This window comes from Lissotriton helveticus, chromosome 4_1 (assembly GCF_964261635.1).
Source record: "Lissotriton helveticus chromosome 4_1, aLisHel1.1, whole genome shotgun sequence".
Classification (NCBI taxonomy): domain Eukaryota; kingdom Metazoa; phylum Chordata; class Amphibia; order Caudata; family Salamandridae; genus Lissotriton; species Lissotriton helveticus.
This window is the reverse complement of record NC_136063.1, coordinates 2,129,095,113-2,129,118,266: the sequence shown is the minus strand read 5'-3', so window position 1 is coordinate 2,129,118,266 and position 23,154 is coordinate 2,129,095,113. Positions and strand designations below refer to the sequence as shown.

General features: G+C 48.8%; 1 protein-coding gene across 1 annotated transcript in view; it reads right to left on the bottom strand.

Moving 5' to 3' along the window:
- ATRX (ATRX chromatin remodeler) overlaps window positions 1-23,154 on the bottom strand; it is a 1,815,989-nt gene that overhangs the window by 251,573 nt on the left and 1,541,262 nt on the right. Inside the window, exon 32 of the mRNA XM_078688830.1 lies at window positions 8,910-9,104. Coding sequence (XP_078544956.1) covers window positions 8,910-9,104 — 195 coding nt within the window. The remainder of the gene's footprint in view (window positions 1-8,909; window positions 9,105-23,154) is intronic.

The following is a 23,154-nucleotide window of genomic DNA, read 5'->3' as shown; positions in this document are numbered from 1 at the left end:
CCGATGTCTATGGCAGCCAACGTAGGCAAAAAAGGGCACAGCGAAAGCTGAAAGAACATGCCGGGGTGAGCCACTCGTGGCAGAAACCCAACAATACTTCGAAGTCGTCAGCATCTACAGATGCAGAGGAGTGCCACAGACCACAGTCCACAATGCAGAAGAATCAGATGAAAGTGATACCAACCTGTGGTACGCAGCAGAGAGGGAGGGAGGGAGGGTGGCCCTACATTAGCAGGATGATGCCACAGCCTGATCCAAGTGACAGACTCGCCTAAGAAGAATCCGCAGCAGCCTACCAAGCTTCCTGGGCTAGAAAGAACAGCCATACAATAGCCAACGGATACCCTACATAGGTTAAGCCCATCCCCCAATGCAAGGGGTACCTCTGGAGACAAACTCAAAGACAGAGGAAGCAAAAAGAAAAGCAGAATCAGCTGACCAGCTCCATCAAATAAAAGCAAAAACGGCTGAATAGCCGTACAGACAGTCTGGAAATTAACCTCATGAACCCAGTGACAGATACCAAATCAAGCAGAGACAACACTGCAGGAGAAAGTAAAATTCCGCAGAAGGACTAGAAAACAAGAAGTCATGGAAGCCCAGACATGAGACGGTGGACCACTGAGTCAGCATGACTATCAGAAAGGGCAACTCCATCAAAGGGCAGATCCCTAAGACGCTCATGAACATTTTCAGGTAAACTGACAGGCATGGAGATGCAGAACAACAGACCTGGCCATCGCCCGACCAACAGAGTCAGTGGTGTCGAAGGCCGATCGAATGGAGAACTGTGCCATTTACCGGCCATCATGAAGTCGACGATCCAGGTCAGCACGGCGACCCTCTGGGAGAGACGAAAGAAGACGCTCGACTGAGTCCTAGAGGGAAAAAGTAGCCCGTGCGAACAAGGAAGACGTGTTCAAGCCCAAGGCCCGAGCTAGTGGACGTGAAGATATGACGGCCAAGCCACTCCATCCAGTGAGACTCCCTAGTGGGAGGAAGCAGCGGCGGAGGAGAGGAAGGCAGCGAGGCTCAGGCTGAATGGACTACCAGTCCCTGAGCCCGTAGGATGGAGGGACAAACAGACAGGGTCATCGGGAGCCGGGCAATGACGATGAGCGATAGCCCAATCCACAGGGTCTCCAGAGGAGGGCCCCCGCCCTTGTCCCAAGAAGGGTGTCAAATAACCCCCTGCCAAAAGCGACCAAGGGCTCCATCTTTCACGGCATCCTGGTGGAGGAGATCCAATAATGGATCAGAAGGTAATGAGAATGAGGGAGGCTACATGTGTAAAATATCTGCAGCCCTCCGTACAACCCCCGCAAACGCAGCACAAGCCTCTGTGGCCATTCTAGGTGGCGACAATAAACCGTCGGTATGGGACGGTTGGATGCTAGCTCGTCCACCAGACATCAGAGGTGCAATGGCCCGAGGCCGATCAAAATACCATGGTATGATAGGCAACTGTTCCAAAGGGCACCAAAACAACCCTGGGTGAGGAGAGCCCAGAGGGGCTTCATCCTCTTGTAACAGAGGAGCAGCAGAGGCCAGCACCGGCGTCATTGAGCACAGAAGGTGACCCATCCACCCAGCGCCGGACCGGCGTCGCGGCGACTTCCACCGAGATTTGGAACTGTGGAGAGGAACGGCGTCGACTCTGAGTGAAGCTCCGTACCGCACCCGCATCCGATGTTGAAGCCTCACAGGGCCATGCAGAGACGGCACTGGTGAGCTTGATGTCCAACTGGGATGCCCCTCTGGGCCGTGTCCCGATGCTGCAGCGACTCTGGAAACTGAGTCAGGGTACTAGATCGGCACAGAGGGCGAACCAGCCGGCAAAGACCCGACCTGAGTCCCTATCACCTCTGTGGGGCCCGAAGACGCGCCAGGGAGAGGGGGTGACCCAAAGATGGACTGAAGAGCCGGAGAATAGGCTTCCATTTGGGCTTGAGTCGCCCCAACACCAAGAAATGGTGGATAGGGGGAGGCAGACACCTGGGGGGCCGTGCCCAGTAAAGACCGGGAACCAAGGGCCCGCAGTCACATTTAAGCGGGGCCGACGACCTCCGTCACTTGTGTTTGTACTTACCTGCGTCAGGCAAACAACGTCCGCGGGAAGAACTCCGTGACCAGGCCCAACTAGGAGCACCAGTACGAGATGGGGACCTGCAACGCGAAGACTATGAGCGGGACATCCGGTCGGTCAGCAACTTCATCCTGCACTCCCCAAGGGACTTAGCTGCAGCCGCCAACAGGCATCGCACTCCTCAGAGTCGTGGTGCGCTCCAAGGCACCACATACAGATCGCGTGCGTATCCGTCGCTGACATCTGTCGCGTACAGGTCTCACACGACTTGAAGCCTGAATGTATCGCACACTGTTCCTGGATGCTGAAAGCATCAAGAAGGCCTTAAAAACAAAAAGGCCAGAGGAACCGCTACTCCTGGATCCACGTTGGGACGTGGAAAAGAAGGAAACTGACATCAGCGCGCCAGGAGGGACTTATATGGCTCCACTGAGGTCATGTCCGGCGCGCAGAGGTACTGCTGAGAAAAAATCTCTGGATCCAGTCTGACGCCTGGCGGGATATTCTAAGTTAAGGAATCTGCGGCTAGATGTCTCTATGAAATATCTAAATATCTAATCGATAGTGTACCCAGATTTGATGATTGGGAAGATTTTCTTTCCTCTTCCATCCAGAAGGCAGTCTTTACCATCTAGGAGGAAGAAGTAATAATAGAGGATGGTTGGCTCCAAATGTTCCTCAATACTAAACCCATTAATGTCTCTTTTATATATTTTAACAATGGGAGCGAAGTCACTGCTTTTGGTATACCCTAGATTTCCCTGAGTCCGGCCCTGTAGGGTTCCAGTTATTACAGCTGTCAAATGCTTATCCAGTAAATAACTAGCTTCAGTCTAGCTGTGACTACTATCGATTGGATATCTAAGTTAATTTTAAAGATAAGTGCGATACTTTGGGTAAGTTTGAGTGCCATCCTCAAAAATGTGTTTTCCGCAATCCCAAATGAGCTGACCTAATTATAACCCAATAAGTCTGCGCCATATATCGAGGCTGCTACAACTTGAGCTCTCCCTAATTCAAGAATTAGGGGATATCGTGTGGAAAGATGTTTTTTTTTTACAGGCCAAAAATGGCTGCTGCCCTATGGTTAAGAGTAAGGCAGCTCTTCGCTATCTGGCTACTCCATAAATTTGAGCAGGATACTCAGATTCTCAAATAATCAAATTATGTTACTCTTTCTAGGTTTTCTCCCTCCTAACTAAATACACCTTGGAAAGGCCTGTGCGGGTGAATGGCCATGTATTTTGATTTACTAGCATTAATTACCCGGCCGTGATTAATACAAAATAAGGTTATTATTTGTGTATTTTATAAAGCGCGCAGCTACCCCAACGGGGTGTCCCGGCGCTGATTGAACAGAAAACAGATGGTCAAAAGCAGGGACTTACAGGTTAAATCTGTAAAGTTGTGCTACCCCTTGGGGTTTTAGAAACCAGTAGGGTGTCGTCAGCAAATAATAGAGCCTCTATTCTTATGTTGCCCAACACTGGGAAGTGATTCTCACAATCCATAATAAAGACTGCATAGCCATTTATGTTCAACAATAACATTGGGGCAAGCACGCAGCCTTGCCTCAACCCTTTTATCCTCCCCTTGTTGGGTTTGTGAATTTCCAATTTGCTCCCCACCGAATAAGTGCATAGTTATCTGTGTTAAGACACACGATTATATCTAGTAAGGGGGAGGGGGAGTGGTATCCCCCATGCTTCTCAAGGAACCCCAGAGTTTTTTTCTAGGAATCATATCAAAGGCTGCCTCTAGGTCGGCAAATGAGACATAAAGGCTTACTTTGTTGATACTCACCGTTTTCCACCAATACATCTGAAATCCAAAAACCTGGTCCACTGTACTGGTCTTTGATCGAAACCCTGCTGGAAACTGGGAGAGGATATTATCATTCTCGATTTATGTTAATAAGTGATTGAATATTTGCCTACAGAATTTTGTTTGATCTATTAAACTGATCGGGCGGTAAGCTGGGTCTGATCTTGAGCCTTTTTAAGAGTTGGAACGATCTCTGCTCCTTTCCAAGTAACGGCTATTTGGGCACCCGCCATTATGTATACAATTCTAAAAATACAATTTAGATAAGGTGTTCAAATGTCAGATTCAGCTTTAAATAGTTCCACCAGAATGTGGTCAGGCCCAGGAGCCTTGCCCAAATTCTGTGCAGTAATCGAACTGCGTGTTTTCATTAGGGTAACAGAAGGTGTCATCAGTCTCCATTGTTAATATGGCATGCTCATGGGTGTAATTTCCACCTTTTTCGGGTGGCAATTCTATTTCATCTTAAGGGGTAGGACTATCAGAGACTATATAAGGATCGAAAAGGGCTGATCCACTCTTCCGGGAGAATACTATCAGGTTTCATCTTATGTGTTCTACAACCATGACTAATCAAGGGTCAGAAAGCTGTTTGATTTCTGTCATGAAAGGTAACCATTATTTCTTCCCACAGGTTTGTGCCCCATAATATTTGTGCCTGCCTCTGGGCTTCCTTATATTTTGCCCGAGCTATCTTAACGTCACGTGCAACGCTGCTTTTAATAGCTTTGATCAACTCTGTCTTAAATATTATACAGGTTTTGTCGTACCAAGTGGCCTACGTATTAGGTGTTAAAATCCGACTAGAAGGGGTTTTACTGAAAAGCACTTACTGGAATCCATGAGATGGGTTGCAAAGTTTTGGTCAACCATCTCCGACATGGTAACAACCTAATTATGGTAAAGTTGTGCATGGGTTGCCTTGTTTAAAACTATCACTTCCCATTTAACATTTCTCCTGTTATTAGTGACAATTAGGTCCCCTTTTTGTGCTCTATACTGCAGATCTAGGAGGGTCTGGATTGCCTTGGAGGGTGAGTAGTAAAGGAAAATGGTCACTTCTGTGTCATTCTAGCACTTCCATATTAATGAGATTTGTCCAGGAAAACAAGTCTAGGAATACACAGTTGATGTTACTTAAGATAGTTTCCTCTTTTAAAAGTGGGCTTCAATGAAGATCAGAAGATTTTCGACCATTACAGGCTCTGATGTAACAACATAATGAGAGGACTATCATTTGCAGAACCACTTTTGTCATCGATTTAACACATGAACCTTAAATTTGAGGAATAGCTTGTGCTTGATTTTATTTGTAAGCAATGCCCCTGATGAGTGCTTATGGCTCAAATTTAACACTAAAATACCCTCCCACAATAACATTTCTGTCTAATCCTTGTAAACACTCTCATAATGTAGACTAGACTGTGGACTCAGTAGACTTTGGACAACTACTACTTTAATCATTTTATAAAAGAAGTTTCTTCCCATTCAAGTATGAAAGTTCCAGGCCTAAAATTACAGACAAATTTATATTTAGGGATTTCACCCAGCAGCCTAATGCAATATTAACCCACGCTGTTAATCACCCCAGAGGGTCTGCCTGCACATTAACAAACAGCAGGTACAAAAAAGGTCTTAAAGCCAACTTTGTAGAACAGTGTTAAACCCCAAGTTTCCTGAAAAATTATAACATCTCCTTTATCAATAAAAGCCCCCCAATCTTCTTGCGGGAGCTTGTTCCTTAGGCCAGCTATATTCCAGGACACTATTAGTAGTGTACTGTATTTATCATTTCGTACCCGAAGAACCTCATCCGAACTAGCAGATCCTACATGTGCCTTCCCTAGCGTAGTGCCCTGTGAAGTGGGATCTTCACATGTAGACTCATACATAGTAGTAAGGGGTGGACAGCTCAGAGATTGTATCGGATAGAATTGCATTGGGGCACAGAGAAAGGTTAAATGTTGCATACAATTGCTCCCCACTAGCATTAGGCGGAACCTCCAAGTCAAACAATACACCCAAGTGGTGAGGCAAGTAACTCGGTGCTAAAGTTGGTTTGTGTTCTAGTAGATTTGAATTGGATTTTGGAGTTGGCTGGAGGAGAGGATCCTACGGTCTAGATCCACTAGATTTGTTTGCCAGCTCAATTGTAGTCAGGGTGAGCTCTAAATTGTCATATCCAGGGCTACTACATTCTGACCTTTCCACACTGATGATGGCATCTCAGTTAAGTGAAAGACAGCCCAGTAAGTGGCAAATCCAATGTATTGCCTTGTTCTTAAGGGATTCTTCAGTCTCTATAGATTAAAGGTGGGACAGCCCAGGGATGTTCGTCAACGTGATGTAACCTAGAGTAACATGTTTACTCCTAAATGAGTGTGCACTATTTCCTGCTATTTTGTGAAGTAGCGCGCCTGTGGATAGGAGTCATGATCTGTAAGTTTACCCTCGTCGGCAGGAGTTGGTTAAAAAAGTGCCAGTATTTGATTCTTTTGGTTTTCAACCCTTCTTTTCTTTAGCAAGAAAAGGGTGCTCTCTGAGAATCATAATGCTGAGTTTGTGGATGATACTTGGGCCAGGGCTAAAGATCCGCAAGGGGGTGCAGAATGCAATTGTGGGGCAAAGAATGCTGTAGACCTACTAGAAGCGAGAAACAGGTTAACTGTAGAAGTCAGTAAAGTAACCAAAGATTTTAAGATACCCACTTCCTCTTTCAAGGATTGTACAAGAGAATAAAGCAAGACCTCATTTGAAGTAAGACTACCAGACTCTGCTATTTGTACAAAATTCTAAATTATAAGTGACATTGTCAGAGTTGCTGACAATAGTCTGCTGCTCTCGCAGCTCACACAAAGGGTCACAGAAATTACTACACAAAACGATTTTAGGGTGCAGATCTGCAGTAGTAGTGTCTGGTGAGGTCGAAGGAACTGGGAGGGCGGTGATAGATGGTTGACATGGTACAACCTGTGCTCCACTAGGAAGATCTAGTCCCTGTGGCCTTGACCTCAGGAACATCCCTAGAATTCTTCAGAAGTATTCTGCTACACTATCAGAAGGGGAACTAGGTCCTCTTGAGGGAGAGCCAGTAGGGTCCGTAACTAGGATCTTTTCACATTCCTCTAAGAGGTTGTCAATTCTATCGAGTACACAGTTGTCCCCTGTGGATTTACATGATCTCTTAGGTTTTTTGCCATCCCCGCAACCCATGCACTCCCCTCCATAGCCTTCCGTTTGACCATAGCGACTAACAGAAAAAAGCAAAAACAAAGTCAGTGATATCACATAACATGAATACCAAATGGATAGCAGTTGCTGGGATAAAACAAGTCTTACGGTCAGGTTAAGACTATAATACATGAGCCAAACTAAACAATTACTGGTACCTTGACATAGTAGATGTTAGAGGGTGGCCCAGCCCGGTATCCGGTCACAGCCCAGAACTGTAGGTGTCGGTGTAGGGGCGGCGCTTTGTAACACATGTCGAACCAGCCTCAAATCAGTTGGCGGCGCATCCGGGCACAAAGACTCCTGTGGCTTGAAGTCCCTCACAAGCAGCGACAATGGCGGTGTCCCCTGGGCCTAAGGGGATTTGGCAATGCAGGTATGGAATACTGTAAGGATTACCTCAAGTAGTACATTGTCTTTTCTATGGGGTGATGCAAAGGGCATCCGCAAGGCTGGTGGCATCAGCTGCTTGGAGCGAGTAGGAAGTAGCAAGCAGGAGTCCCCGCAATGCGGCCCACGGCAAGCAGGGCAGGCACAGAGTACAGGGAAGCAGGGGAGGCGACTGCTCCCGTAGAAGTCACAGCAGCGTGGATCCGGCTACTGGCCCAGGCAGGTGATGTCCCCTGATGTGGGCGCCGAATGCCAGCCTGAGTACGACAGGCCTTGTCTGCTGTCGTGGGCTTCAAGGGCCCAGTGGTGTGCGGAATGTAATCAATCGGGGTCGAGTGTTACTCCGTGTGTTGTGGCTCCGCCACAAGAGTGGGACGGTGGCGCAGGGAGGTGGGGCGCCGTGGTGGACAGAGAGTTCAAGCACAAGTGTGGAGTACGTTAGTGCCGTGAGGACTTAGCATGTACATTTAAAAATGATTTCTTACTGCAACTAGTAATTCTTCAATTAGCATATCACAAGTGGTGTGAGTACACATGCTGGTCATTACAAGGAGTGCTTTATTCTTGAAAGGAGTTGAATGAAAACTACAAGGAAATGTTTGGCTTATGTAAAACATTTACAAATTATCTGTAATTTTCTTTCTTAATGGCATGAACATACATTATCTCCTTGCTTGTACTTTCTACTTCATGTGCCACCTTATACATAAAATTATTAGTACTTCTCTACATTGCACAATTTGTATTTACAAAAGGGAAAATGTAATGTTTGGTTAGAAAAGTGAATACAATTAAGGATTTTGACGAGTTTTTTCAAAACATTTTCTTTAATGATTTTATCTTTGCCACAGAGACCAAAATATATTATGACCAGTACAAGCAAAGCACACAAATAAAAACAATGCATTTAAAGTCTATAATCTCTCAACACATATTTAACCTCATCAACCTCAAAACTATGCTATAAAGAGAGAAGCAAAGAGCAATATGAGAGTCTGGCTTCATTCTCAATGATTCTATTGAGAGTAGTCAAAGACATTGCAATACCACACCCACCTAGTTTAGAGAAACACGTACCCTACTTTCAATCACATAATAAACTGGTTGCTCTGCTTTTCCTGTTAGATAGCTCAAGTGCTTGGATGGCGTCTCCACACTGAGCAGCTGATTAACTTGAATAGCCATAATTCTGTTCTGGTGGCTGACTACAAATCGTGCTCACACTAGTACATCAAACGATGATTTGCCAGTGACAACATACTATACTGCAGCTAGAAAGCCTTGTCAAATACCAAGGCATAATGCCTCAAAGAAGCATCAGTTTATCCGCATGGTCATATGTGGAACTTCAATCTCTTGAAAATTGGTGCAAACTTACCTTTGGTAACATAGGTGTATCTCTCTTTTTCTTTTTGTCGACATTAGGATCATCTAGCATATCAGGCTCAAAGGTGTAGAGCTCTGTCAACTCATTCATTGTAAAATGCCGTTCAATCTGCTGCTGATCCACCACCCGAAAGGATAAAGATTGTTTGGCTATTTGACGATCATAGATTTTCTCTTCCATGGTTCCCTGAGTAACCAAAGACAGAATTTCATCAAATGAAGGTCCAAAATGCACCTTTTGCTCGGTGTAATAAAGCCAAACAACTAAATGTACTAGCCGCTGCAAACATTTAAGTGGTCTGTAAAGACACAGAACAAGTACTGTGCTACATGCAATTGACAACGATGCTATAGCACAGATGGCAACATAAATAACTTGGTGACAAACATTAAAGAAAAAGTCACTTATTTGCTTTCTTATTTCATGAACACCACATCATGCTAGTAACATTCACCAGGAACACAATTTTGTGCATTAAGGAAATATAGAAGAAAAAACATCTAAAAGTGGCAACATCATGAACTGTGTCATTTAGTAAACATCAAAGGTAAATGTTTAGCTTTCCTTCTCCAAGATCTGCAAGTAAGCTATCGTAATTCACATTTCTAAAACAGTAAGCAACGCGTAATTCCCATTTTTAAAACAATCGGCTGTTGCAGTACATCAAATGTAATGTAGAGGCCAGGGATAGATCAGTATAGACAAGTGCAACTTGCAGATACCTTTTACTTGCAATTCTCTTTAAGTTGGAAACACACAAAGCACAACATTAAGTAGATGCTAAGTTAAAATAAATTTACATTTCTGGTTAAGTTATTTCTCCAGTCTCAGGCTCTCCTATTAACAAGGTGTGCTTTTAACATAGCTGAGTGGCTCTAACAGAAAATGCTTGCGGTTTAACTAAAAACGTGCACAGCAGGTCGCAAGATCACAGGTCCACTTGCGTTTGAGGGATATGCAGCTAAACTACCTACAATGCATAGCTCTAGACCTCCGTCTTCAGGAAGACAAATGGTATGATGAACTGAGCTCCATAAAGAGGAACTGAATGGGCGTTAATAACAGTAGAGCACCTCTGAGTATTCAGTTACAATTAAAAGAAACTTACAATTATCACCTGGTGTACTTACATTCTGAACTGACATGAGGATTTACACATAAGAAAGAGAATTAAGTGTGGAAACCTTGGGCAGTTACAGATATGTGGGAGTTACACTACATACATTAGATGTGAGAAAGAGTACACCATTGGTGCTTTTTCAGATGTCCCTAAAGAGCATGTCTTAAGAAATCCACTGACTCTGTTTTAAAGATGTTTGATAGTGATCAAAAATTCCTATTGTAGGAAACAAACTGCACAGCTCATAGCAGATGTAACAATAAAACTTTATAGGTAACATACACCTGTGCGTCACAAACAGAAGACAGAAGGATTTAAATACGGATATCATTCAAAATACAAGAGCTCTAAAAGTCCAAATTGTGAAGCATCTTCTGAACGGGAGAGAAAGAAGGCCATTAAAAAAGTGTATAAGTCACATCCCATTAACAGTGATGACCAAACAGCCCTTTTGAATACATGATAGGGACTTCTTTTAAACACCATCGTGGACAGTGACAGGCTCTGGTGAGAACAGGATTTTACTTACTCATGACAATGGTAGGGAGTAGGAAGTAAGTCTTCCAAAAATTGGCAAAGTCCGAAAGCTATAGTTTTAATGGAATTTGTATGAGTTGAGTAAACAGAAGTGTGCTACCTGGGAAGATTCATGGGGAATTAACAAACTGAGGGGGCACTACCAAAAGGTGTAGAATAGTCACATTTGATAAAGGCGTCTGACTCACTGCGCCCGTTTGGTATTGTTCTGTGGGGTAGTGGAAACTACGCAGCAATTGAACAGATCCACATATTTGATTTGGAAAGCATCGCCAAACCCATCCATTCAAGCCTGGAGATGAAAGAAGGTGTGGAAGAATCTTATCCCCCCTCACAGAATAAAATGTTCTATATGTATTTGAAGCAAGCAGGACATAACATGGTTACATTAGCACCGGTCACTGAATTGTAAGATGAAACTGTTGGGCAAAAAGTGCCACAGAAAAAGGTGCTAGTAATTTCGCTATTTAAAGTCTATGATCACTACCTCTGTTCCTTTCCCAAGCTGGTTATAAAACATCTGAAGCTGCAGGCAAATCTGGAAGGAGTTTCACCAAAAAGACAGTGGTAGCCTTCCAAAGTTTCAATAGATCTCTAGCATGAGCTTCTTTTTGTGACTAAAAACGGACCTATGGCAAAAGGCCAATGTCAGGATCTGTTGTATCCATCGGAGCAGTATGGTGAGTGTTGCCAATGCCCTCCAACCTCTATGAATACCTGGACAGCACAAAGGTTAAGGAGAAATATGGTGGGAGATGCATGAATGAGGAGCCATGTTCACAATGTTACTAACCAAATGGCGATGTATTCCAAACAATAGTCAAGAAAATAGATCATTATAAAAGCATTGTGAAATGGTGCAGTGGCTGTGAGTGAAACATTGTGCTTACTGCTCCCTCATCGGTGATGCACACACATTACAATAGTGATCAAAAGTATGTATCTAAAAACAATGGCATAGCACATTGTTGGCTAATCAACAATATAGATAAGGGCCCGCGACTTCAGTGGACGTTTCAATTGCTAAGGGGATGACAGGATCGTCATCAGGACTCTAGATATAGCAGAGCACGAGAATCATGAGTAAAAATAGACCTTGAAAAAGACTCAAGGGGTAATCCAAAAATTAGCAGTTTCTAAGACATGATACCCAAGGATAATGGTCCAAAACTCTGGGAGGATGACGCATCGAGCCAAATAGAGATGACCCCGTGCCAAAAGGAGGCGTCCCGACGCCAAGGTAGTCGATGCTCCACTGCCTGGTGTGTAGTGTGAGCCTCTCCATGCAAAAGTGGTCCCAAATGAGAACTGAATACAAGAAAATCAGGCACAGTGTGCTGGAAGCAGTGTCCTGACGGCAAAATGAACAGCCAATGGAAAGAGCAGCAAGCATGTTTTGTCATTCACACCCACTGCACCGTATGCACAAGTTACTTACCTTCGGTAACAATATATCTGTATGAAACATAGGTTAGTTATAGATTACTTACCTTAAAATATCCCCCAGGCTTCAGACCGGATCCGGAAAGTTTTTTCGTCAGCAGTACCCCGGCGCATCGGTCAATTCCAGGGCCGGCATCTGCATCGTGGTCGCCGAGATGACTTCGCTGAGGTTACTTAGACACCGCCCTTGCGCGCTGACGTCAGGTCTGTACACGACTTTCCGTACAAGAACGCAGAGCCATGCAAGACACTGACCACTGGTGCATAAAACTAGAGCCCTGAAAGGATGTCCTTAACCCTAGAAATCACTTCCCAGAACGGGGAGGATGGGTGGGGCGGTAAGGAATTTATAACTAACCTATGTTTCTTACAGATATATTGTTACCGAAGGTAAGTAACTTTTGCATCTGAAAGAAACAGTTAGTTATAGATTCCTTACCTTAGAATAGATACCCCAGCAATACCAACCCCGGAGGTGGGTCTGCAAACCAAGATCACACCAGAAAGTCTTGGAGAACAGAAAAGCCGAAGAAGCCGTCTCTCCAGACTTGGCTGACCAGGCAGTAATGTTTTGTAAACGTGTGCAGCGATGCCCACGTAGCTGCCTGACAGATGTCATTGAGGTGGACTCCTCATCCCAAAGCAGTAGTAGATGCCGTCACCCTGGTGGAATGGGCGCGAGCCTCAATGGAGGCTCATTCTTTGCCAAAGAATAGCACGCTTTATTGTACAAAATGACCCACCTAGAGATGATCTGTTTGTGCATGGCTCAACCTTTTTTGGCGCAAACTTAGCCAATAAAGAGCAGGTCATCCACCCTGTATTGCTTTGTGTGAACCAAATAAAATGAAAGCTCACGTTTTAGAGCCTCTCTTCCTCTGGAAGGATGCGGAGGTGGAAAGAAGGTGGGCAAAGAGATGGTCTGTCCAATATGGAAAGGAGTACCTACTTTGGGAAGAAAGGATGGACGTGTTCAAAGGACAACCTTGTCCGGATGGACAGTCAGAAAAGGAGGATTTGAATAAAGAGATTGGAGCTCACTCACCTTGCGGGCAGAGGTGATGGCCACCAGGAAGGCAGTTTTTAAAATCAGAAGCCTGGGAGGACAGTTATGTAGTGGTTCAAAGGGAGCGCACATAAGAAACGTAAGAACTTAGTTCAAGTCCCACTGGGGCTTTAAGAATGGAACAGGGGAAAAAGATGAGTAATGCTCTTAAGGAAGCGATCTACAACAGGGGACTTGAAAAGAGAAGGCCGATCAGGAAGCCTAAGAAAGGCTGAAATGGCCGAGAGGTAGCCCTTTATAGTGCCGAGAGCAGAGCCCTGCTATGCTAAAGAAAGGAGGAACAAGAGAACCTTAGAAAGAGAGGCAGAAAGGGGATCCACAGCCTTTGCTGTGCACCATGCCACAAACGTATTAAATCTGCAGGCGTATACCGTCTTAGTGGAAGCTGCCAAGAGACCCCTGGCTGCCAAGATTACATCACAAACTTCAGGAGGCAAGTCAAATGATGTCAACTGACGACGCTCAAACTCCATGCAAGGAGGTCGAGGCTGGACAGGTTCGGGTGGAGGACCGTCCCCTGCTGCCGCAACAGAAGATCCTCCCGAAGAGGCAGTCGGATCTGGGATCAATGGCCATGTTGAGCAGCTCGGGATACCAGACTCTTCGTGCCCAATCCGGAGCCACACGAATGACTTCGCGCTTGATCTTCTTCAGCACTCTGGGCAGAAGTGGTATAGGCAGAAAGGCGTATACAGGACCGCAACTCCACTCGCAATGATAAAAGTCGCCTAGCAAGTGCCGCCTTGGACATTTCAGAATTGCTGACATTGCACAGTCTCTTCAGTGGCGAATAGATCTAACCAAGGCTCTTCCCACTGTTGAAAGAGACCAGGCACCACCTCCGAGTGAAGACGCCATTCGTGTCCATCATGCACCTGTGGCCGAGTTCATCCCCCCAGGCGTTCAGTGAACCAGCCAGGTGGTGAACCATCAGGAATATGCCCTGATGTTCCAGCCATGAGCGGAGGCGCAGGGCGTCATGACATAGGGTCCACAACCCCACCCCGCCCTATTTGTAGCAGTACCACATGGCAGTGGTGTTTTCCGTGAACACCTGCACTACTCTTCCCCGGACAGAGGGAAGGAATGCCTTCAGTGCATGACGGATCGCCAAAGCTCCAGAAGGTTGATGTGGAGCTCAGACTCCGCCGGAGACCAGAGGCCTCTGATCTCCGCCTCGCCCATGTGCCACCTGATCCCAGAAGGGATGCGTCTGTCACCAGTGTGTGATCTGGTTGGGGAAAGGAGAGGGATCTGCAGTTGACCCAATCCTGGTTCGTGAGCCACCACTGCAATTGTCGTGCACTGCCGTCAGAGATCTGGACGCAATCGGACAGATTCCCCTGATGCTGAGCCCACTGGAACTTCAGGTCCCACTGCAAAGCCCGCATATGCCACCTGGCATGATCGACCAGTAGTATGCAGCAGGCCATGAGGCACAGACCGAAACCTGGGATAGAGGCTGAAAGATCGGAATCATAGCCCGAATATCCCAGACTTGCTATTTGGGAGGATAAACCCGAAATTGCGTTGTGTCAAGATCTGCTCCGATGAAAAGGAGCTTCTGAGAGGGAATCAGGTGCGACTTCGGAACGTTGATGGAGAATCCCAGCAAATGCAGGAGGTCGGCAGTAGTCTGGAGGTGAGAGACGATTGCCTGGGACGAGCCCGCCTTCAACAGCCAGTCGTCGAGATAGAGGAAAACTGGAACCCCTGATCTGTGCAGATGAGCTGCGACCACTGCCATCATTTTCGTTAACACCCAAGGGGTGCTGGTAAGGCCAAAGGGGAGCATGGTAAACTGAAAGTGCACGTGGCCTACCGTGAACCGTAGGTAACGACGGTGGGTCATCAGGAAGGGGATGTGAAAATAAGCGTCCTGCAAGTCCAACGCTACCAACCAGTCTCCAGGGTAGAGGGCAGACAAGACATGAATGAACATCAACATTTTAAACTTCTCCTTCCGGAGGAAGCGGTTGACGTTCCCGAGATCCAAGATAGGAAGCAGGCCTTTGTCCTTCTTGGGAACCAGAAAGTAGTGGGAATAACAACCACGACCTACTTCTGGGGCAGGAACGCGCTCAATGGCCCCCTTGGCCAAGAGGGCCAAAAAACTCCAGTTGGAGAAGGGCCAGGTGGTCCTCTGACATGCGATGTTCCTGAGGTGGCATGAAGGGAGGGGTAGTCTCGATGGGGAGGGAGTAGCCCCTTTGGACTACCTGCAGAACCCACCTGTCCGACGTGATGGTGCACCAGTGGGGAGGTAATGGCGGAATCTGCCGCCCACTGGCGTTTGGTGGCCCTGGAAGGACAGAATAGGATGGTTTAGAGGCTGATGCAGAGGGGGCTGAGGTGGACAAGCCCGCTAGCTGGCCTTCAGAACCACGTTGGTGGTTCTCATGTCCCCGGCCGCGTTGTGGCTGAACAGCCTGCACTGGCCTGTGGCTCTGGGCGGGACGTAGTGGAGCACCCCTTCCGTAGCCACGAAAGGGGCGAATGGCAGACTGCGCAGGGCGGGTGGTGGAGAGGCCCAAGGACCTGGCCGCAGCGCAAGAGTCCTTAAAGCGCTCCGGCGCGTTGTCTGCCTTGTAGCCGAAAAGGCGACGGCCATCAAAAGGCATGTCCATAAGAGTGGATTGGACATCCCTCGAAAACCCAGTCGAACGCAACCAGGCTTAGCGCCAAAGGACTATTAACATGGCAATTGTTCTATCCAGTGCCTCAGCGGTATCCAGCCCACAGTGGATGGTAAACTTTTCTGCATCTCTCCCCTCGGCGAGAGCACGGAAGAGCACGGCCCGGGCCGCCTCCAGGCACTGAGGCAGCACTTGCACCACCATATCCCACACAGAGTGGATATAACGGCCCAACAGACATGCGGTGTTTACCGACCGCAGTCCTAAAGCTGGAGGAAGTAAACATCTTCCCAAGTTGGTCCATCTTCAAGGATTCCCTAGAAGCTGTAGCAAAGGCGCCCTTGGACGTAGAAGCTTGGACCACCAAGCTCTCAGGGGTAGGGTGTTGGGAGAGGAAAGTGGGGTCGCCGGGGCGGTGGCGTCGGTAAGCCATCCTATCCAGAGGAGCCCCTTTATTGGGGCTGGACCAGGTTCCCAAAAGGATGTCAATTAGGGCTTCATTAAAAGGCAGCAGGGGCTCTGAGCTCACTGCCGGTTGAAGCACCTCTGTCAGGAGTTTAGTCCTGACTGCCACCATAGGTAGCTCAAGGGCCTCTGCCGTCCTACACAACACCACTGCGTAAGACGCTCCCTCCTCCGTTGCCACGGTAGGAGGAGAAAACAGGCCAAGTTCTGGGGAGGTGTCCAGACCACTGGCTTCCCCCAACTCCTCTCTCCAGTCCGGATCATATTCCAACTGGTCAGTTAAAGGATCTCCAGACCCCTCCCAGTCCAGTCCTCCTCACCCTCCTCTGTTTGCCAATCTGGCCTGAAAGGAACACCAGGGTAGAACAGCAGTACCAAAGTTCCATGTTGGCGCCGGATCCGATGTCAGTCGACGCGGGTACGGTTCAGTGTCCACGTTGGGGTGGAGGCCGGGGCCAACGCCGCCTGGGGACACAACCAGCGTCGGCTACAGACGTGGTGCTGGTGAAATTGGCGCCGGAGGAGGTGGTATGAGGCCAACTGGTACCGATCCGGATCCAGGCCTGGATCCAAGGAGACCATGCGGTACCAGGGCCAGAGATGCCGGCGGCGAAGGCCCAGGGCCCCCAGCCACGTCCGCAGGGCCCGGAGGAGCGCCGGCGGCTTTGGGCGGCCCAAAGATGGCATGCAATGCTTCGTAAAAGCTTCAAAGCTGGGCAGGGGTTGCTCAGGGTCCCGGAAAAGGAGGGAACCTCGGAGTTGGCACTTTGGGCTCCGTACGAGGAGCCGCTGGAGGGGCACCACCCGAATCCATCGTCTTGTCGGCAGACGGACAGGGAGAAGTCGAAGAGCGACGATGCTTCTTTGACTTCTTGTGCTTCTACTTACCTGAAAAGGGCGAAGATTTCGAGGACGAGTGGTGGTGGCCGCGCGACCGGTCCCTCAACCGGCCGCGCGACCGGTCCCTCAACCGCCCCCGGGACCTTGAGCAGACTGCGGGGCTTCGAGAAGCTTTCGAGACTGCTCCCAAAAAGACTTCAGATTTATGGTCCGGCAGCCGGAAAACAACTTGGGATCGTGGTCACGTTAGAGGCACCATCATCAGTTTTCGACAGGAACCACAAGCCTTGAAACCGGAAATCCTGAACGTGCACCAGGAGTCGATAGACTAAAAGACGGTGTTGTCAAAAGTCGCAAAAAAGTTAGTCAAAAAGCGACTGGGGGTACCGCTCTCTCCGGATCTGCGCTGGCTGGCGAGGATATAGAAATAACTTGACATGAGCGCGGGAGGGCGGTGTCTAAGTAGCTGCCGTGACGTCATCCCGGCGACCAGAACGCCAACGATGAACACGGAGCCGACTGACGCCACCTTTCGACGTGCAGGGGTACTGCTGACGAAAAATTCTCCGGAACCAGTCTGACGCCTGGGGGTAATTCTAAGGAATCTATAACCAATTGAAAATTGTCTCTTTCAGAAGTCCTTGCCGCACAAGTTACTACTTGTGTAACGATATATCTGTAAGAGACATTAGTTAGTGATAGATTCCTTACCTTAGAATATCCCCAGGCATCAGACTTGATCCGGAATATTTTCGCTTAGCAGTACCCCTGCGCGTCAGTAGGTGGTGTCCTGTGGCTTCGCGTCCGTCACTGACGTTGTTAGCGCCAAGATGACGTCACAGAGAGTACTCTCCTCGCCAGGAAAACAGAGCCATGCAAGATACGGACCATTGCTGCATAAAAACTAGGGCCCTGAAAGGGATGACCTTAACCCTAGTAATCAGTCCGCAGAACAGGGAGGATGGGTGGGGTGGGTGGGGCTGTAAGGAATCTATCACTAACTAATGTCTCTTACAGATATATCGTTACACAAGTAGTAACTTGTGCATCTGAAAGAGACGCGTTAGTGATATATTCCTTACCTTAGAATAGATAACCCAGCAATACCAACCCCGGTGGTGGGTCTGCAAACAGAATTACACCAGAAAGTTACGAAGCACAGAACGGCCAAAGAAGCCGTTTCTCTGGACCAGACTGTCAAGGAATTAGTGCTTTGTAAACGTGTGCAGCGAGGCCGACGTAGCTGACTGATAAATGTCCTGCAAGGGAACGCGGCGTCCCAAGGCAGTCTTGGCTGCAGTTGGCCTGGTGAAATTATTTTGGCCACCACAAGTGTGGAAGGGTATGCTCAGACATGAGTCCCTTGCTCACTGCACCATCAGGATTCAAGCAAGCCGGGCCGAAGACGGCTGTAATGCCAGAAACCGGTCCCCGGAAGCTTGTTTCCTTTCCAGTGAAGAATTGGCTTGGTAGTTTGGTATGCCCTGTTCCCATGATGCACTGGGCCAGGGACAGACTAACTTGCATATAGCCAGGTTCTGAACTGGGATGGTGCAGTGAACTAAAAAACGGTGATGGATCAAGCCCTGATCTGTTGACTGGGTAGGAGTGTTCTGATTAACTCAGATACTCTGTCCATCACCACCCCCTTTTTGAAATTATTTTGGCCACCACAAGTGTGGAAGGGTATGCTCAGACATGAGTCCCTTGCTCACTGCACCATCAGGATTCAAGCAAGCCGGGCCGAAGACGGCTGTAATGCCAGAAACCGGTCCCCGGAAGCTTGTTTCCTTTCCAGTGAAGAATTGGCTTGGTAGTTTGGTCTGCCCTGTTCCCATGATGCACTGGGCCAGGGACAGACTAATTTGCATATAGCCAGGTTCTGAACTGGGATGGTGCAGTGAGCTAAAAAACGGTGATGGATCAAGCCCTGATCTGTCGACTGGGTAGGAGTGTTCTGATTAACTCAGATACTCTGTCCATCACCACCCCCTTTTTGAAATTATTTTGGCCTGGTGGAATGGGCACACAGCCCCACAGGAGGCTCCTTCTTGGCCAAGTACATGCTTTGATGCACAAACCGACCCACCGAGAAATGGTCCGTTTGTGCACAGCTCAACCTTTTTTGGCACCCACGTAGACAACAAAGAGTTGATCATCCACCTGGAACTGCTGTGTTCGCTGCAGATAGAAAGCCAGCGCGCGTTTTGGGTCCAGACGGTGGAGCCTCTCCTCTTCCCTTGAAGGAGGCGGAAAGAAGGTGGGCAAAGTAATCGTCTGCCCGATGTGGAAGGGCGTGACAACCTTTGGCAAGAAAGAAGGACTGGACCGCAAAACCACCTTTTACGGATGAACAGAAAGAAAGGAGGTTTCGAAGAAAGAGTGTGGAGCTCACTCACTCTTCTAGCAGACGTGATAGCAACCAGGAAAGCTTTCTTTAGAGTAAAAATACGCAAGGGACAGTTATGAAGGGGCTCAAAGGGAGTGCACATCAGAAAAGTCAAGACACGATTCAAGTCCCACTGAGGCATTATGAAAGGCACAGGAAGGAACGTGTGCGTAATGCCCTTGAGGAAACGGTTAATAACCGGGGACTTAATAAGAGAAGGCTGATCAGGAAGCCGTAGAAAGGCGGAGATGGCAGAAAGATAACCTTTGATAGTGTCCAGAGCCGAGCCTTGCTGGGCTAAAGACAGTATAAACAGTAGAACCTTAGAAAAAGGGGCAGGAAGGGGATCCACAGCCTTTGCTGTGCACCATGCCACAAATTTGTTCCATCGGCAGGCGTATACCATTTTAGTGGAGGGACGCCTGGCCCGGAGGAAGGGCGAAAGCCGTAAAATTCCAACACACAGAACTGATGACATTGCACGTTCTCTTGAGTGGCGAAAAGATCTAACCAAGGCTCTCCCCACTGCTTAAAGAGTCCTTGCACCACGTCAGAGTTCAGACGGCATTCGTGATCCATCAAGCACCGGCAGCTGAGTTCGTCCGTCCTGGCGTTCAGTGAACCTGCCAGGTGTTGAATCACCAAGGTAATATCTTGATGTTCCAGCCATGTCCAGAGGTGCAGAGCCTCCTGACATAGGGTCCAGGGCACCACCCCGCCCTGATTGTTGCAATACCACATGGCGGTGGTGTTGTCCGGGAACACATGCACTACACTTCCCCGGACAGAGGGAAGGAAGGCCTTCAGTGCAAGTCGGATCGCCTGCAGCTCCAGAAGGTTGATATGGAGCCGTGACTCAGCTGGAGACCAGAGGCCTCTGATCTCCGCCTCTCCCAAGTGACCTCGCCATCCCAGGAGGGACGCATCAGTCACCACTATGTGCTCCAGTTGGGGAAGGGAGAGGGATCTGCCACTGACCCAATCGCAATTCGTGAGCCACCACTGCAGTTGTCGTACAGTGCCCTCCGAGATTTGGACATGATCCGATAGGTTGCCCTGATGCTGGGCCTACTGGAACTTCAGGTCCCACTGCAGAGCCCGCATATGTCATCTGGTATGTCGCACTAGCAGGATGCAGGAGGCCATCAGGCCCAGGAGCCGGAGGGACATCCTTACTGAAACCCGGGATAGAGGCTGAAAGATCAGAATCAGAGCCTGAATATCTCGGACTCGCTGCCTGGGAGGATAAAACCGAAACTGCGTCGAATCCAGAACTGCTCCTATGAAGGGGAGCTTCTGAAAGGGACTCAGGTGCGACTACGGCACGTTGAGAGAGAACCCCAGCAAATGCAGGCGGTCGGCCGTAGTCGGAAGGTGGGTGACGGCCTGGGGTGAGGCTGCCTTCAACAACCAGTCTTCGAGGTAGGGGAAGACTGACACCCCTGACCTGCGCAGATGAGCTGCGACCACAGCCATCACTTTCGTGAACACCAGAGGGGCGCTGGTAAGGCCAAAAGGGAGCACGGTAAACTGAAAATGCTCCTGGCCTACCGTGAACCGCAGGTAATGCCGGCAGAACTGGGATGTGAAAATACGCGTCCTGCAAGTCCAACGCTATCATCCAGTCTCTAGGATCGCGAGCAGTCAAGACCTTAGCCAGGGTTAGCATCTTGAACTTCTCCTTCCAGAGGAAGCGATTCACGTCCCGGAGGTCCACGATAGGACGCAGACCCCCTCTGTCCTTCCTGGGGACAAGAAAGTACTGGGAATAGCACCCACTCCCTACTTCTGGCCCAGGAACGCGCTTGATGGCCCCCTTGGGCAAGAGGGCCGCAACTTCCTGTTGGAGAAAAGCCAAATGATCCCCCGACATGCGGTGGCACCGAGGTGGCATGGCAGGAGGTGGGGAGTGAAAGGGAAGGGAGTAAACCTTGCAGATTATCTGCAGCACCCATTTGTCCGACGCAATCTCTCGCCAGCGGGGGAGGTGGTGGGGGAATCCTGCCACCCACCGGCGTGGGGTGCTCCCTGAAGCTCAGATTAGGAGGGTTTAGAGGCAGAAGCAGTGGGGGTGGAGGTGGATGTACCCGCACGTGGGTTCCCCAACCTGCCCTTGCGGAAACCGCGACAGCGGCCTCGCTGTGGCTGGTTCTGCACAGGCCTGGTGGAAGGGCGCGTCTCAACCCTGGTTATGAAAGGAACGAAAACCAGGCGTGGCCAGGGCCTTAGTAGAAAGACCCAGGGACTTGGCCGTAGCCAGCGAGTCCTTAAAGCGCTCCAGGGCACTGTCAGCCTTGTCGCCACACAATCGGGTGCCATCAAAGGGCATGTTCATGAGCGAACTCTGGACATCAGGCGAGAACCCGGTCGAACGCAACCAGGTGTGGCGCCGCAACGCCACGGTTGTCGAGATCGCCCTGCCCACGGGGCCGTGGGAAAGGCACTCTGCGACGTCGAGGCCTGAATGACCAGGCTCTCAGGCGTAGGGTGAGTGGTCAAGAAAGCGGGGTCACCTGGCGCCGGTCCTGGCATCTAGCGACGTTTTTATCCACTGGGGCCCCATGGCCCGCCTCTACCAAGTGCTCAATGTGAGAAGCTGGCCTGGTATATGATGTTCACTACTCTAGTGATCACCTTGCACCAGTCCAAACAACCCTTATGGTGATGGTTGTAAGTCAACCTTATAGACCAGCTATCCTAGTGGTGTCGTGGACAGAACAGTCTTAGGCTAAAAGACTCTAGAGGGCGTGTAAAGCCAGCTGTTTTACCATATGTAACCCTTGAATATCAAATGAAAGGACACCACACAGGATATATATAAAATATATATGTATTTATTTCTAACACACTCCTCTGAACTCTTTATGAGGTCAGAGGCCAAAGCACATAACAAGACACTTAGTTATTACACGTTAAGTTGCACAATTTACGGTTAGGCCCTAGAGGCGAAGCAAACCATATATTTAGAAAGTGGTATAAGTACCACGTCACGAGAAAAGGAAAGGCCTAGGGCATCGCTGGGGCTACACTGTCTTAACAATAGTTTAGAGGTAGGAGGCCCACATAGGAGGCCCACAGGCGGCGCGTGCAGTGTCTCTACACACACGCGGGATTCAATGCAAAGTCAATGGGAATTTAGAAGTTCAATTTAGAAGGATTTAGGACACTTCCGGTTTAGCCCGGAGGAAACAACTAGAGACTTAGATACTTGGATAGTCAATACCCTTGGGAACACCAAGTACTCGCGTTACCTCACCCACGGACGGCGGGTGCATAGGTGTGAAGATGTGTCGGGTTTCGGCGTTGGATCCTATGGAGACCTGAAGAAAAGAGGCTGCAGGCGACCAGGAGGAAGATGTCCGGGTGGATCCAAGGGTGGATCGAGGATGAAGGGGACCTGAAAGCAGAGGGGACAGAGTCTGGGTCACTAGCCAGTGACCGGGTGGAACCAGGAAGGAACCAGACGACGTCGAGGAGCAATCAGGTGCTGTCTTGAAGCTTGTCTTGGCAGCCACGTGGACCAGGAGGCGTCAACGACGACCAGTTGCTGGAGACGGACTGTCCCACGAAGGATCTCGCAGATGGAGGGGTCGACTTCCGGATTGGAGTCAACAAGCCTTGGCAAAGGCAGCCCACGCAGGATACAACAAAGGCTTCTGGTGCAGACCACCAAGGCTAGAGGTGCTTCACCTTTGCAGGGAAGCAAGGGCCAGTCTGGAGCAACCAGACCAGCGATGTGG